This window comes from Macaca nemestrina, chromosome 20 (assembly GCF_043159975.1).
Source record: "Macaca nemestrina isolate mMacNem1 chromosome 20, mMacNem.hap1, whole genome shotgun sequence".
In the NCBI taxonomy this organism is placed as follows: domain Eukaryota; kingdom Metazoa; phylum Chordata; class Mammalia; order Primates; family Cercopithecidae; genus Macaca; species Macaca nemestrina.
Genome location: NC_092144.1, coordinates 19,984,606 through 20,001,670, shown reverse-complemented (window position 1 = coordinate 20,001,670; position 17,065 = coordinate 19,984,606). Strand labels below are relative to the sequence as shown.

At 41.4% G+C, this 17,065-nt stretch overlaps 1 protein-coding gene across 1 annotated transcript in view; it reads right to left on the bottom strand.

Annotated features, from left to right (window-relative positions):
• LOC105489703 (zinc finger protein 431) overlaps positions 1–16,731 on the bottom strand; it is a 35,292-nt gene extending 18,561 nt beyond the window's left edge. Inside the window, 3 exon segments of the mRNA XM_011754704.3 lie at positions 15,160–15,252; positions 15,709–15,809; positions 16,590–16,731. Of these exon segments, the coding sequence (XP_011753006.3) occupies positions 15,160–15,252; positions 15,709–15,753 (138 nt within the window). The 5' untranslated portion in view covers positions 15,754–15,809; positions 16,590–16,731.
• Positions 16,732–17,065: the final 334 nt, after the last annotated feature.

Genomic DNA, 17,065 nt, shown 5'->3' with positions numbered 1-17,065 from the left:
CTGAGTTTTTAAAATTCTAACAAGGTCACTAGTAATGCTAATGTTTTTAACCGAGGAAGACTATTTTGTCAAACATTAGGCAAGTGAAAGAGACTGTGTTTTTCCTAAATTTTCTGGCTTGTAAACAATAATAAGAGTCTTCATTTTCCAAAGACAGATACATGCAAAAAAACAACAAACAAACAAACAAAAAAAAAACCTAAGGAAAAAAACCAGATTAATTGTGATGGTTTATGCACATTAGCTGTATAAAGATACTTAATAATAAAGAAAAAAATAATTAACTCTACAGTGAAAAAAAAGTCAGAGAGCTCTTTAACTAAGCAAATTATTAATATCAACTACACTAGAACAAATTTTTTTTTTTTTTTTTTTTTTTTTTTTTTGAGACGGAGTCTCGCTCTGTCGCCCAGGCTGGAGTGCAGTGGCCGCATCTCAGCTCACTGCAAGCTCCGCCCCCCGGGTCTACGCCATTCTCCTGCCTCAGCCTCCCGAGTAGCTGGGACTAGAACAAATTTTTATGATGTGCTGATGCACACAGAAGAACATAGCATCACTGCTGAGATATTACCCCTCAAAAAGTCAATTCTAGACTGAATTTAACCATAAAAAAATCAGTTTTATGCAAAGGTCAAGATATCTCTCGCGTTCCATAATTTTAATAATGATTTTAAGTAGTCTTTCTTTAGCACTCTAGAGAGCAGGTATCCCTTAATACTTTTTTCAGAACTTCCTGGGTTTAGATGAAACCACAACATATATGTTCTCCATCTTTATTAAGGACCCCAGCTTTCCCCCAATAGGAATCTTGAGTATCCACATCTTCCCATGTTCAACAGTCACAAAAGGAACACTTTCAATATGGCAGATCAAAAATTCATGGTAGGAATTCTGCATTGCATATAAAAGGCCATGATGTAGAGAAGGCTCTGGTACACAAGAAACTTCTTTTTTTTTTTTTTTGAGACAGAGTTTTGCTCTCATTGCCCAGGCTGAAGTGCAATGGTGCGATCTCGGCTCACCGCAACCTCTGCCTCCCAGGTTCAAGTGATTCTCCTGCCTCAGCCTCCTAGTAGCTAGGATTGCAGGCATGTGACACCACGCCCGGCTCATTTTGTATTTTTAGTAGAGATGGGGTTTATCCATCTTGGTCAGGCTGGTCTTGAACTCCCAACCTCAGGTGATCCACTTGTCTCAGACTCCCAAAATCCTGGGATTACAGGCATGAGCCACCATGCCTGGCCAGAAACAAGTATTTTTTAGAGACCCTTGACTCTCACAAGAAGTTTTTAAAGTACTTCAAACAAACTCATTGGGGAGGAAAAACACAAGTAGAGAAGGTTTGCAAGTACTAAACACATGGCACTCCAGGAGGCAGAGTGGACACAGCTATCGATCTGAGACATGTGTAGCTGAAAAGAAGCCATTATTCCTCTTTCTCCTCCTTCTCTGGAAATCCTTTTCAGATAAAAGTCTCTGAACAAGTAACACCTGCATCTTAAGGAAATTCCCTTAAAGGCATCAGCACCACCTCCACATAGAGACGCTAGCCTCACAACCACGGACAGAAGGACCAAGACCAAAAGGTCCATGCATTTCTCTCCTTTATAACAGAAGAGATTCAGGAAAAAATGAGTTGCTCCACGGAAATAAAAATATATGTTCCTCTTTTCCTGTCCACAGGTGCCCTCCCCTGCCACAGACACCAGCAAATTCTGCTACAGTAATGGAAATATGCACCACACTGCCCTGTCCCTACCAAACCCAAACAGAATAGGCCCTGTGACCACCCTTTAGTGCAAAGGTGGCACTTCACTCTCACGAATCTATTTTGAAGGCCTTCATACTTGATTCTGGCCTCACCTTAGAGTCACATGAGGCCCTTCATTAAAACAACATGGATGCTTCCATCCGGAACAATAAATAGAAACTGTGGAAAGGGCAAAGTAAAGAGATTTCTGCAAAAAAAAAAAAATTTTTTTTTTTGAGACGGAGTTTCACTCTCTTACCAGGCTCAAGTGTAATGGCGCAATCTCAGCTCACTGCAACCTCCGCCTCCCAGGTTCAAGTGATTCTCCTGCCTCAGCCTCCCAAGTAGCTGGGATTACAGGCACATGCCACCACGCCCAGCTAATTTTTGTATTTTTAGTAATCCTAATAAGAGGAGTGGGCTGATAAGCACTGCCTCTCAGGCTTTAACAAGCTTAAAAATTACTTGGTAATAGGATAGGGAGCGGTGACTTATGCCTATAATCCCAGCTCTTTGGGATGCGGAGGTGGGCGGATCACCTGAGGTACGGAGTTCAAGACCAGCCTGACAAACAGGGAGAAACCTCATCTCTACTAAAAATAAAAAATTAGCTGGTGTGGTGGTGCATGCCTGTAATCCCAGATACTCGGGAGGCTGAGGCAGGAGAATTGCTTAAACCCGGGGGGTGGAGGTTGCAGTGAGATGAGCTCGTGCCACTGCACTTCAGTCTGGGTGACAGAGCTAGACTCCATCTCAAAAAGAAACAAAATTACTTGGGAATTTTGGTCCCACTCTATGTAATATGAATCTGCAGGTTTGGAAAAAGTCCATGAATGAGTGTTTCAAACAAGTGCCCTGCCAATGCTGATGTTGCTACCCCTGGGTTCATTATTAGCAGTAGTTAGAGAAAGCAGGCACAGCACAGAGTCCCTTACACTCAGCACTCTTGTCACAACACGAATATTTCTGGTACAAATAAAGACAACCAATCTCCATCCAAAAGTTTCGTATTCTTTGCTGGCTCTTTAAAGTTTACAGAGGAAAACAGAAGGCAACAATGTGTGAATGAGTCTGCATTAGAAAAACAACATGTAAACATGTAATAATGCAATGTTTATTAAGCAGGTACTATCTGTGTGGGAATAACACATTATGTGACTTAATCCTCACAACACCCTGGGAGTTGGTACTAAGTGTTCAATAATTCCCAGGATTTAGATAAAGGGTTCAGCATTTTTATTTCTTCATCTGTTTCTCTGTCATTTTTAAAAATAAAATGTATAGAATAAAAGCTAAATATAGACAGATAGGAGGGATACAGAATGAGAGAATTTAATGTAGTTTAGAGAAATTTTTATGGCGTTTATATTCACTTTTTTGTGACTTGTGGAACAACTACTGGATCTGCAGGAATAGAAAACAAGTTGCTAAATGGAATATTTCTGTAAGCACTGGTTTTAACACAAAATTTAAAAATTAGGATCCTAAAATATACAGTTTATTTTTCTCATTTACCTCCTTTTGGGTGTCTGAAATTTTGAGCACCAGCTCTAGAAAGGCAGCAGGATTCACCAGCAAAATCTCTCATTTTAAATCAGTTTTGTGAGGCAAGACTTCAGGGTGGGGCCAGACCTAAATAAGGGCTCCAAAAAGTATGAATCTGGTCAGGTGTGGTGGTCATGCCTGTAATCCCAGCACTTTGGGAGGCTGAGGTGGGTGGATCACCTGAGGTCAGGAGTTCAAGACCAGTCCGGCCAAAATGGTGAAACCCTATCTCCACTAAAAATACAAAAATTGCCGGGTACAGTGGCTCATGCCTCTAATCCCAGTACTTTGGGAGGGTGAGGCAGGTGGATCACCTGACGTCAGGAGTTCAAAACCAGCCTGTCCAACATGGTGAAAATCCGTCTCTACTAAATATACAAAAATTAGATGGGCATGGTGGTGGGCGCCCGTAATCCCAGCTACTCAGGAGGCTGCAGCAGGAGAATCGCTTGAATCCCATAGGTAGAGGTTGCAGTGAGCCAAGATCATGCCACTGCATTCCAGCCTGAGCGACAGAGCAAGACTCCATCTCAAGAAAACACACACACACACACACACACACACACATACACACACACACACTTAGCTTGGTGTGGTGGCGGGCACCTGTAATCCCAGTTACTTGGGAGGCTGACCCACAAGAATCACTTGAACCTGGGAGGCGGAGGTCGCAATGAGTCGAGATTGCGCCACTACACTCCAGCCTGGGAAACAAGAGCAAGACTCCAACTCAAAAAAAAAAAAACAAGGGGTGAAGGCTCGGTGCAGTGGCTCATGCCTGTAATCCCAACACTTTGGGAAGCATAGGCAGGAAAATCACCTGAGGTTGGGAGTTCGAGACCAGTCTTACCAACATGGAGAAAACTTGTCTCTGCTAAAAATACAAAAATTAGCAGGCATGGTGGTGCAAGCCTGTAATTCCAGCTACTCGGAATTCCCACAACCTGGGAAGTGGAGGTTGCAGTGAGCCTAGATTGTGCCATTGCACTCCAGCCTGGGCAATAAGTGCAAAACTCTATCTTAAACAAACAAACAGACCTGAGTTAGGCAGTGGACCCTCTGTAGAACTCTGTTCTCTATGTCACTGGGGTATTTCCAGTTCAGTTTTTCCTAAGCTTACCTAAGAGAAACTAAAATCCCAGAATTTATGTAATTTTAATCTGCCCTGTCAATGTTATAACATATAATAGTAAGCAACTTAAATCTCTCAAGGTTTTCTAGGATAATTTTATCAGATGATACATATGTATTCTTAGCAAGGTAAAAGAAACACAAACAATAATAACAATTTTCCTGTCCATAAATATCCCTTCAGGTGATATCAGAAGTCACAAAAATATTTAAAAAGTGGCCCAAATAAAGCTGAAGTTATTTTATATGCATCTATTCATTATACTAATCATATGATGCTTACTTCAACCATGTACCCAGTTGCTAGTCTAGACTAAAAGTTCCTGGATGGTAGGGTTCATGACTGCTTCATCTATTTTTTTTTTTTTTGAGACGGAGCCTTGCTCTGTCACCAGGCTGGAGTTCAGTGGCATGATCTCAGCTCACTGCAACCTCCGTCTCCCAGGTTCAAGAGATTCCCCTGCCTCAGCCTCCTGAGTAGCTGGGACTATAGGCACATGCCACCAAACCCAGCTAATTTTTGTATTTTTAGTAGAGATGGGGTTTCACCATGTTGGCCAGGATGGTCTTGATATCTTGACCTCGTGATCCACCCACCTTGGCCTCCCAAAGTGCTGGGATTACAGGCATGAGCCACCGCACCTGGCTCATCTATGTTTTGAATGATCATATGAAATGGAAGCAATTAGTTTATTTGTTTGAGTCACCAGACCTCCTCTTTGTCTTTCACCTAAGTACCAGGAAACTGGAGAAACGCTCATCTTGGTACCAACTAAAGTTACCTCTTGTATGAGGGGAGCAAAAAACACAGGATTACTTCTTTCTCTTATACTGAGAGAAGCAGAAGTACTCACTCTTGTCAGCCTGACACAGTTCTGCCCTGGACATCCTCAAATGTCTCAAAGATGCCTAGGTGATTGTGAGAGGGTTCTTAGTGATCCAAAGCTGAGGGCCTACTGATAAGCCAGGATGGAGAGACTCAGGCTGATTCTAAATAGAAAATGGAACTGCTCTGGTGGAGCTCCAGAACCTGGATCACCTATCCTGATTCATTCACTTTTGGGTAAGAGGAAGGACAAGAATATTCTGCTCCAGCATGACATTTTACAGGTAGGTATAGTTGTGGTTATCACGGCTCTGGATATTTTGTGGCCTTGATCTCTTACTCTTAAGATGCTTGTTTAAACTTAAAGATTCTGTCATCAGACTCTCACATAGGAGCCTCTCACATAACAGTAACAGGTCACTGAACAAGATCTAAAAAACTTAAAAAGCCACACTCTCAAAGGGGGGTTTCAGATGTCTATGTTGACATCTCACAATGCAGAAAATGCCTCCTGTTGGTTTTCTGTATATTCTCAATCCAAAGTCTGGCCCTGTCTTGTGAATCTCAGGCAGAAGCCAATGTTATGTGCAGATTCTAGGTGGGATCAACCTGGCTTGCATCCTTGGGTGTTACATCAAGTACAGTACAAAGGAAAAACCTCCTCATAGAGGCTGTTCTAGCATGCTGTGAGTAATATGTCTACCTAAAAAAAAAAAAAAAAAAAAGCTGAGGCAACATGAATATAAGTAGAGAGTTCATTTGGGCCACGCTTGAGGACTGTAACCTTGCAGCAAAGACACATCCTCCAAAGACTGAACAATAACAACAGCAACAAAACAGAATCCCTGAATAAGCCAACAAGTTTCAAAATTGAATTAGTAATAAATAGCCTAATAACCAAAAAAAGAACAGGACCAGGCAAATTTGCAGCTGAATTCTACCCGATGTACAAAGAGCTGATGTCAATTCTACCAAAACTATTGTAAAACACTGAGTAAAAGGGACTCCTTTTCAACTCATTATATAAGAATAGCATCAGCCAGGTGCAGTGGTTCATGCCTGTAATCCCAGCACTTTGAAAGGCGAGGCGGGCAGATCATAAGGTCAAGGGATTGAGACCATCCTGGCCAACATGGTGAAACTCCGTCTCTACTAAAAATACAAAAATTACCTGGGCGTGGTGGCCCAGGCCTGTAGTCCTAGCAACTTGTGAGGGTGAGGCTGGAGAATCGCTTGAGCTCAGGAGGCAGAGGTTGCAGTAAGCAGAGATTGTGCCACTGCACTCCAGCATGGCAACAGAGTGAGACTCTGCCTCCTAAAAAAAAAAAAAAAAAAAAAAGAATAGCATCATTCTGAAACCAAAACCTGGCAGAGATAAAACAAAAAATAGAAAATTTCAGGTCAATATCCTTGACGAACATTGAAGAAAACATTCTTAACAAAATACTGGCAAACTAAATCCAGGAGAACATCAAAAAGTCAATCCAGTGTGATCAAGTAGGCTGCATCTCTGGTATGCAACGCTGTTTTGACATACAACAATTAATGAATGTTATTCATCATATAAACAGAACTAAAGACAAAACCCACAAGATTATCTCAATAGATGCTAAAAAAGTTTTCAAAAAAATTTAACATCCTTCATGTTTAAAACCCTCAACAAACTAGGCATTGAAGGTACATACTTCAAAATAATGAGTCATCTATGACAAACTTAAAGCCAACATACTGAATGGACACAAGCTAGCATTCCTCCTTGAAAACTGGCACAAGACAAGAATGCCTTCCCTCAAAACTCCAATTCTACATAGAATTGGAAAGTCCTGGCCACAGCAATCAGGAAAAAGATTAAAATAAAAGGCATTCAGTAAAGGAAGAGAGGAAGTCAAACTATCCTTATGTTCAGATGACAAGATTCCATATCTTCAAAAACCCTAAAGTCTCAGCAAAAAGCTCTTTAAACTGATAAACAACTTCAGCAAAGTTTCAGGATACTAAATCAATAGCATCCCTTTACATTAACAATAACCAAGCCGAAAACCAAATCAAAAACATAATCCCATTCACAATTGCCACAAAAAGAATGGAATATCTAGGAATACAGCTAACCAGGGAGGTGAAAGATTTTTATAACAAGAATGACAAACTACTGCTTAAAGGAGTCAGAGATGGCCAGGCCCAGAAAATAGGGAGGTATCCCCACCCCCTACTGAGAAATAAGACTTCCCTTGGAATGAACTAACTCTCTCCTTTTTAGATCCAAGATCTGATGTAAAAATGGTACCCTTAATTTAGGGGGATCTGTTTTGTTTTCCAGCTCTGTTTACTTATTAGGCCATAAAAACTACTTGCTTTCCTGGCCCTGGGCTCCACCCTGAAATTAGTAACCCAATTAAGAAACTGACAAAGAAGCTCTCCTCCTCCGACCCAAGATGCCGAAAGGAAAGAAGGCCTAGGGGAAGAAGGAGGCTCCAGCCCCTGCTGTTATGAACAAGCAGGAGGCCAAGAAAGTGGTGAATTTCCTGTTTGGGAAAAGGCCTAAGAATTGTGGCACTTGGCAGGACATCCAGCCCAAAAGGGGCCTCACCCAAAATGGCCCCGCTATATGAGGTTGCAGCAGCAGAGAGCCATCCTCTATAAGTGGCTAGAAGTGTTCTTCTGCAATTAACCAGTTCACCCAGGCCCTGGACCACCAAACAGCTACTCAGCTACTTAAGCTGGCCTACAAGTACAGACCAGAGACAAAGCAAGAGGAGAAGCAGAGGCTGTTGGCCCAGGCCGAGAAGAAAGCTGCTAGCAAAGGGGACATCCCCATTAAGACCACCTGTCCTTCAAGCAGGAGTTAACACTATCACCACCTTGGTGGAGAAAAAGAAAGCTCAGCTGGTGGTGACTGCACCTGACGTGGATCCCATCGAGCTAGTTGTCTTCTTGCCTGCCCTGTGTCGTAAAATGGGAGTCTCTTACTGCATTATCAAGGGGAAGGTAAGACTGGGACGTCTAGTCCACAGGAAGACCTGCACCACTGTCGTCTTCACACAGGTTAACTGAGAAGACAAAGGTGCTTTGGCTAAGCTGGCGGAAGCTATCAGGACCAATTACAATGACAGATAGGATGAGATGTGCCATCACTGGGGAGGAAAGGTTCTGGGTCTCAAGTCGGTGGCTCAGATCGCCACACCCAAAAAGGCAAAGTCTAAAGAACTTGCCACTAAACTGGGTTAAATATACACTGTTGAGTTTTCTACACATAAAAATAGTTAAAATAATACAAACTTTCCTTCAAAAAAAAAAAAAGAAACAAAGAAAAACTTTACAACTACTGAATCTTCTGTCTTTGTATTTACATGTGTTGTGTGTGTGATATGAAAGAACTCTGATTAATTGGTTTAAAAATAATAAGAGCGGCCGGGCGCGGTGGCTCACGCCTGTAATCCCAGCACTTTGGGAGGCCGAGGCGGGCGGATCACGAGGTCAGGAGATCGAGACCATCCTGGCTAACACGGTGAAACCCCGTCTCTACTAAAAAAAATGCAAAAAATTAGCCGGGCGAGGCGGCAGGCGCCTGTAGTCCCAGCTACTCGGCAGGCTGAGGCAGGAGAATGGCGTGAACCCGGGAGGCGGAGCTTGCAGTGAGCCGAGATCGCGCCACTGCACTCCAGCCTGGGCGACTAAGCGAGACTCTGTCTCAAAAAAAAAAAATAAATAATAATAATAATAAGAGCTTAAATCAAATATTTTGTCAGAAAAGTAAAAAGTGTAACACCTTTTAGTTCATGGGACAAGTAATCTTTTGGATATAAAAACAGTTTTAAAGATCATTGGGAAAACAAAAATGTCTTCAAAATATAAACATTTGATCTAAATTATATAGGTCACATATTAGATTTACCAAATACATAAAGGTCATAAATTGGTTCTTTGACTTTTAAAAATTGTTCAATTCACCTATCTTGAAGCCAGTAGATTCTAAATAAGGCCTTGGGACATATGGAATTAGCCATGCCCCCTAAATATACAAAGGCTATAAAGAAAAGAGATTTCATATAAGAAAAGATGTTGTACAGTAAATTATTAACCTAAAATAAAATGACTGGTTATTTAAAAAGAGGAATGTTTAGGACAAATCAGAAAGCCCAAGCATATTGTAGATGGTCTGTATAAGTTATGAAATAATTCACTAAAGGAAATTTATGCAAGAAATGTTGTACAATTTAAAGGTCATTAGGCCTCTTAAAGATTTCTCAAAATGCCACTATGACTGTTCACTGTACAACCTGTCTGCTTTATAGCTAGGTAAGGCCTGGTACACATCAAGTTAGCCACACCCCCTAACGATTAATACACTGGAGTCAGACCTTATTACACTTGTGTCTGTGTCCTAGACTCCATGCCTAGTATGTAATTAAAATCCCTTACTTACCAAGGGTTTCATCAAAAGTAAAAGTTGCTAAGAGTTAACATTGTAACATGTAACTTTGACTACTAAAAAACAGTTTTACATGTAAGGAATTCAGAGAAAGTGAAATGTGTTTTTGATAAAAGGTTATAAGAAGACACGGAAATGTGGATTTTTTTTTTTTTTGCCTATATTAAAAGGTTAAAGGAATGTTTTTAATTAGATAGAATAAAACTGAAGGTTTAAACAAACTGTGGAAGATTTGCTAAAATTTAATTGCAAAATCAATTCTGTGTGTGAACATATTGACTAAAGTTAAATGGGTATTATTCAGTTTTTCTAGAAATTGAACATTGAGATAAAAATGACAGGTTTCTCTTAAAGCACTGATCTACTCTTTAACAACAAGGACTTTGTGAAGAGTTATACAAGGTTTATGAGAATATTACCTTATGGTCAAACATTAAAATTAGATTTGTCTATAAAGATTCATTAAGAGGCTGTGCATGGTGGCTCGTGCCTGTAATCTCAGCACTTTGGGAGGACAAGGTGGGCTGATCACAAGGTCAGGAGTTCAAGACCAGCTTGGCCAACATGGTGAAACCAGTCTCTACTAAAGATACAAAAAAATTAGCCGGGTGTTGTGGTGTACGCCTGTAATCCAGCTACTCAAGAGGCTGAGGCAGGAGAATCGCTTGAACCCAGGAGGCAGAGGTTCCAGTGAGCTGAGATCATGCCATAGCACTCCAGCCTGGGCAACAGGGCGAGACTCAGTCTCAAAAAAAAAAAAAAAAAAATTTAAAAAGACTCATTAAGAATTGGTTTGACATAAATAATACACAAATAGCCGGGCGCGGTGGCTCAAGCCTGTAATCCCAGCACTTTGGGAGGCCGAGACGGGCGGATCACGAGGTCAGGAGATCGAGACCATCCTGGCTGACATGGTGAAACCCCGTCTCTACTTTAAAAATACAAAAAACTAGCCGGGCGAGGTGGCGGGCGCCTATAGTCCCAGCTACTCGGGAGGCTGAGGCAGGAGAATGGCGTGAACCCAGGAGGCGGAGCTTGCAGTGAGCTGAGATCCGGCCACTGCACTCCCGCCTGGGCGGCAGAGCGAGACTCTGTCTCAACAAAAAAAAAAAAAAAAAAAAAAAAAAAAAAAAAAAAAAAATACACAAATATAATGGTAAAAATTTGGCTCATTTAGCATAAAAATCACACAGAAAAGACTGTCAAATGTGAAATCATGTTTGACTATTTTTGGACTATGTTTGTGTAAATATGTTATTGGTATGTGTTCCAAAATTAAGGAAAACTCCTGTAATTCTAATATGACTAATATAACTAATATGATAATATAACTATCCTCAGTCTGAGTCAAAATACAACATTATTTTATGTCTCTTCTAAGAACATGCTGACTTCATGGTAAAACATCATTAATAATCACAATCATTACATAAAATTATTGTATGACACAGAGCTAACCAAATTTCCTTGTCAATCATGGGTTTTCTTTTTGTTTGTTTTTCACTATGACTGCCCTAAGACTTTGTCAGCCAGACAATTATCTTGTGTTGATACTCTTCAAAAGATGATTCATAGTTAACTTTGACAGATGTTCTATTTTTTTTTTCTTTCGAGATAGAGTCTTGCTCTGTTGCCCAGGCTGGAGTGCAATGAAGCAATCTCAGCTCACTGCAACCTCTGCCTCCCAGGTTTGAGTAATTCTCTTGCCTCAGTCTCCCAACTAGGCTGGGATTACAGGCATCCACCCCACGTCCAGCTATTTTTTTTAATATATATTTTTAGTAGAGACAGGGTTTCACCATGTTGGTCAGGCTGGTCTTGAACTCCTGACCTCATATAATCCACCCGCCTCAGCCTCCCAAAGTGCTGAGATTACAGGCATGAGCCACTGCGCCGAGTGACAGACGTTCTTAAATGCAAGTTTGTGATAACTTTAGAAACTGTGACATTAGAATAGAGAAAAAACTTACAGTAGTCATAGAGAACTGGAATGTTCATGACTATCAAACGGAACAGGAATTAACTGAATGGACGGAACTAATAGAAGACTAAAGTAATATTTTCTGACTTCGCATAAAATGTCACTGATCCTTTGTTTTGTTCAGGGTCAAGAAAACTCTGACTAGTTAGGTAAAAATATTATCACCCCTATTTAGCATGAAGCAGCTACAGAACATGGATCTTCATCCCTCTACAACCCTTAGGATTAAGTGCGCCCTTGTGAAAAAGACGGGGGAGATGTCAGAGGAACCAGAGCAAATCTATCTTGAATAGGGGCTGGGTAAAATAGGGCTGAGACTAAATGGGCTGCATTCCTGGATCGTTAGGCATTCTAAGTAACAGGATAGGATAGAAGGTCAGCACAAGATACAAGTCATAAAGACCTTGTGGATAAAACAGGTTGCAATAAAGAAGTCAAATAAAACCCACCAAAACCAAGATGTGACGAGAGTGACCTCTCATTGCCCTCACTGCTACCACTCCCACAAGTGTCATGACAGCTTACAAATATCATGGAAACATTAGGAAGTTATCCTATATAGTCTAAAATTGGGAGGCATAAATAACCCACCCCTTGTTTAGCATATAATCAAGAAATAACCATAAAAATGTGCAAACAGCAGCCCTTGGGCTGCTCTGCCTATAGAGTAAGCCATTCTTTTATTCCTTTACATTCTTCTCTTTTTTTTTCCTTTTTTTTTTTTTTTTTTTTTTTGAGACAGTCTCACTCTGTCACCCAGGCTGGACTGCAGTGGCACGATCTCAGCTCACTGCAACCTCTGCCTCCTGGGTTCAAGTGATTATTTTGCCTCAGTCTCCTGAGTATCTGGGATTACAGGTGTGTATCACCAAGCCTGGCTAATTTTTACATTTTTAGTAGAGATGGGGTTTCACCATGTTGATCAGGCTGGTCTCAAACTTCTGACCTTGAGATTTCTTAATACTTCCTTTTACTTTACTCTATGGACTCACCCTGAATTTTTTCTTGAGCAAAATCCAAGAACCCTCTTGGGGGGCTTAGATTGGGACCTCTTTCCGGTAAGAACTCTGCACATTTTCCTCTTTTTCCAGTTAAAAGAATCAGCTGAATTTGTCTTCAGTGGGCTAAATAAAATTTTTCACAGGCTCCAGAACTTTGAACTATCCTCAGTCTGAGTCAACATACAACCTTATTTTATGTACTTCTAAGAACATGCTGACTTCATGGCAAAACATTCTCTGATCTAAAATCTGATTTTTCACCCTTCATTTGCCATTCCCCTCCCACCTTCTCTCTAATCTTGTTTGCTCCTCCCTAGGAAAGGAAGCCCTTGTCAGCCTAAACTTTCCAATAAAAGTTTTTATAATTGGTAGTTCTTCCTGTTGCAATACTCTTTTGGAATTCAATTTTTTTTAACATAAATCTAACTTTGTTTGATATCCAAGTCTAGAAACTGCCTCAAAACAGTAACAACATCATCAGTAAGACCCTGTCAGTCCCCTTTCATCTTAACCCTAACTGCCTTTGCCTGTGGGTCCCCAGCTTTCCAGGGTTGTGTCAGCAGAAAGGCTTCTTCCATGGCTAGGGTGAGCAGGCTGGACATCTGCAGGGGAGGCTACCCAGAAAAAAACTACAATGGCCTTTATTTGTTTCTTTGGTTTTTTTTAGATGGAGTCTCGCTCTGTCGCCCAGGCTGGAGAGCAGTGGCGCGATCTTGGTTCACTGCTAGCTCCGCCTCCCAGGTTCAGGCCATTCTCCTGCCTCAGCCTCAGCCCGGCTAATTTTTAGTATTTTTAGTAGAGACGGGGTTTCACTGTGTTAGCCAGGATGGTCTTGATTTCCTGACCTCGTGATCCACCCACCTCAGCCTCCCAAAATGCTGGGATTACAGGCGTGAGCCACCACGTAGGTGGGTCTTTAATAACCTCCTTTTGCAGCCTCAATATTAGCCTTAGCTCTTAGTCACTGGGCTCAAGCTTTAATTTCCATGTTAAGAGTTACTCACTTGGTTTTTGAAATTATGTGTTTGAAAAATCCAGCAAAATTACTCAAACATAGGGAAGGAAATTTTAAGGTACTTACATTTTGTACCTCAATAAGAAAAGCAAAAGTATCTATTCCTTTCAGTCAACATATCTATTATTTTATTGTTTTCATTAAAAACCACATAGTAAACAATTAGTCATACGGGAACACTTCTAGGTGACACCAAGTTTCATCTCATAAAATTTAGCATGAAACTCAGAAATCAAGATAACAGGATTTTAATAGAGATACTCACTGTCACAAATTTACCCTGCAAAAAGAGGAACTGATATTTTCACGAATCTATGTAACTCACCAATTATCTACCATATTATCTCATGGAAATGTATTCATTCTCTACAGTCAAAATAGAATAGAGATTTTCCCCTATTCTTTTCCTTGGTAGCTAGCATTCTAAAAGCTAAGCCTTGGAATTCTGTTTGAATGCACCCAGCCATAAAAAAAAAACACACCTGAGAAAACCTGTACAAAACTCACTCTGGGAAAGAAAAAGGTAAATGAGAATTTTTAACAAATGGAATATAAAATTAGATATTAATTTTTTTTAAACCTACCTCTTTTATGCACTTTATAAATATTTTCCTACCTGCCAGGCACAGTGGCTCATGCCTGTAATCCCAGCACTTGAGGAGGCCGAGGCAGGCAGATTATCTGAGGTCAGGAGTTCGAGACCAGCCTGGCCAACATGGTGAAACCCCGTCTCTACTAAAAAAATACAAAAAATTAGCTGGGTGTGGTGGTGTGTGCCTGTAATCTCAGCTACTTAGGAGGATGAGGTAGGAGAATTGCTTGAACCTGGGAGGTGGAGGTTGCAGTGAGCCAAGATCAAGCCACTGCACTCCAGCCTGGGCAGCAAGAGTGAAACTCTGTTTAAAAAAAAAAAAAAAATGTCCTACCTTTCAAGCCCTACTAATATAATGCAATTTACAGCTTAAAAAGTGAGGTCAAAATAAGTAAACAAATATTTTCAAGGTGACAAACCCAGGGAGCGGCAGTGCTGATTAAAAAACAAATGTGTGTCTGACTCATGTTTCAAGTCGGGCCACTCAATCACTTGAGAGATTCTTCCACCCACTCCGACTCACTTATGTGCTCATGAACCACCCATTCAGGAGACACTGCAGTATTTCTCAGAGACTGCTCCAGAGGTATTTTACTTTGCAAATTCTTACACCATCTCACTAGAGTCAAGTTTTTTTTCTGTTTGTTTTGTTTTTTTCTGGTCTTTTGGGATACTATTTTATCTGCCACAAATTTTTCACTTTTTAACACTATTTTTCTTCCACTATATTTATTTCATTATCTTTCTGCCCCCTTAGACAATCCAGGGGGCAGAAATTATTTCTGGGTTTTCCTCTCAGCTCCAGCATCTGATTGGCTGACCAGCAATGTGTCCCCAAGAAATGAAAGCTGGGTTGGGTGTAGACAATTTTAATGTCTCAAGAGGTTACCTTTTCAAAATAAGAGTACACCAGAAGATTCCTCTCAGCCGCAGGGCATCCACTTGCTCCCTTGAGAGGATACATTCCAGACCTCAGGTCTTCCTATGGAAGAAAATAAACCAGAAGCTGATATTCACTAGGCACTTTAGCTGACATAACCACAGTGGATATCTTGGTTTATCCCCAGACAGTACTGAAATCCATGACCAGAAAAAAACTAAAAGGTTCCTAAGGACACATCACCCCATAAAGTTTCCAAAGGAAAACCTTGACCCAAAAACATTCTGACAAGATCTCTGTGCCTAGAGAAGATCAAGAAGAGGCACAGAGAGCTTTTACAGTACAGTGTCAGGGGATTATTCTTTGCTTTCTTCTCATGGGAAATATTTACAGATAACAAACCTTTTAAAAAGCGTCATTTAATGCTTTGTCAAAAGATAATTCATTAAAATACGGTATAGAAAAGTACACTAAAAGACAAATAGGCGATAGCGTGAATTAGGGAGGAAAAGCTGGCATTTGGAAACACCAGAAGGAACTGGAAATTTAGTATCTTACTGCAAGCCAGTGATGCTGGAGAAACGGGGAATGGCGGTTAGACATAAGAACCTGCTTGGGACACAGGTGAAAAATGCAGCGGAAAATCAGCTCCCCATGGACTGTGAAAATAATTAAAAGGCAGGCAATTAGACTGAGGTGTCTCTAGTCTCTGGGTTTCTACTAAAAAAAAAAATCTAACTGAAGTGCATTTTTTAGTAAATTACTGCATTGAGAGAAACAAAATTCAGCCTTAACCAACTATAAACTGCCAGTTAACCTCTGATTACACAATCAGGAAATTTTCACTTTTATTGTACAAATTAAGAAACTATGTAACTCTACCTAACCAATTACTGAATTTGGTTTTCTTCATCATGCTTTTTATAAAAGTCTTTTCAAGCCCCGCCCATGAACCACAAATTACAAACCACAGCTGGGAGCTTCACAATTTTTGAATCACTCTTTGATTATATTATTTAATGTTTTTGTAGTGACTCTCATATATTTTTAACAGAAGGCAAGAGGAACCGGGAGCCCCACGGAACAAAGCTCTTCCCATTCATGAACCCGCACCCCAAGTCGGAATTGTCCCCTAAAGACCCTCCCGTGGTCCCTGCACAACCTGGGAAAGATGCGGCGCTGCGGGGGCAGAGCTGCCCAGAGAGGGCTCCAGGCCAGGGCACAATCACTGCACAAGGAAGTGACAGGACGCCCGGGGTACCGACTGTCAGCGCAGCCGCCATCTTATGGCTGGGACTGAGGCCGAGCTGGGCAAGGAGAACTCGGGGCGCAGACTGCGGAGCTGACTGCAGGGAGGCCTGAGTCCCGCCGCAGCGGCTTCCCACCGGTTACAACCAGCCCTTCCCCTTCTCTCGGGATGTCCGACCCAGCACTCTCACCATTTCTAGGCTTTCAGGGGGTCCCGGTGTCTTAGCTGTGAGTCTCCCAATACCTGCAGGTCACAGGGTCACAGAGGCCGGGCCTCTAGGAGCAGAGGACACAGAGCAATGAAGGTAAGACCTGAAGCTCAGGCTGCAGTGAGAGACAAAGGCCCCGCCACATCCCGGAAGCCGTCCTGTCCGCTCCAGCTGCGTGCCTGATTGGACGGTTCCCAGTCTAGCGTCGCTGATTGGATAACGTTTAAAACCCCACCCTCTCAGGCCCTGAGTGACAGAAGATGCGATCAGATGCTGGGCTGAGTGAAGAAAGAGTGACAGTCTTGGCTGCAGCTTTCTCAGGTAGGGCTTCCTCCTTGAGCTGAGCCAGGCCCACCCCAGATGGTATTTGCATTTAACCTTGTGTGTAAAGTCACATGCATTTATAAATAACATATTGTATGCCTATTCACAAATGAAAAGAATATAATAATTATTTT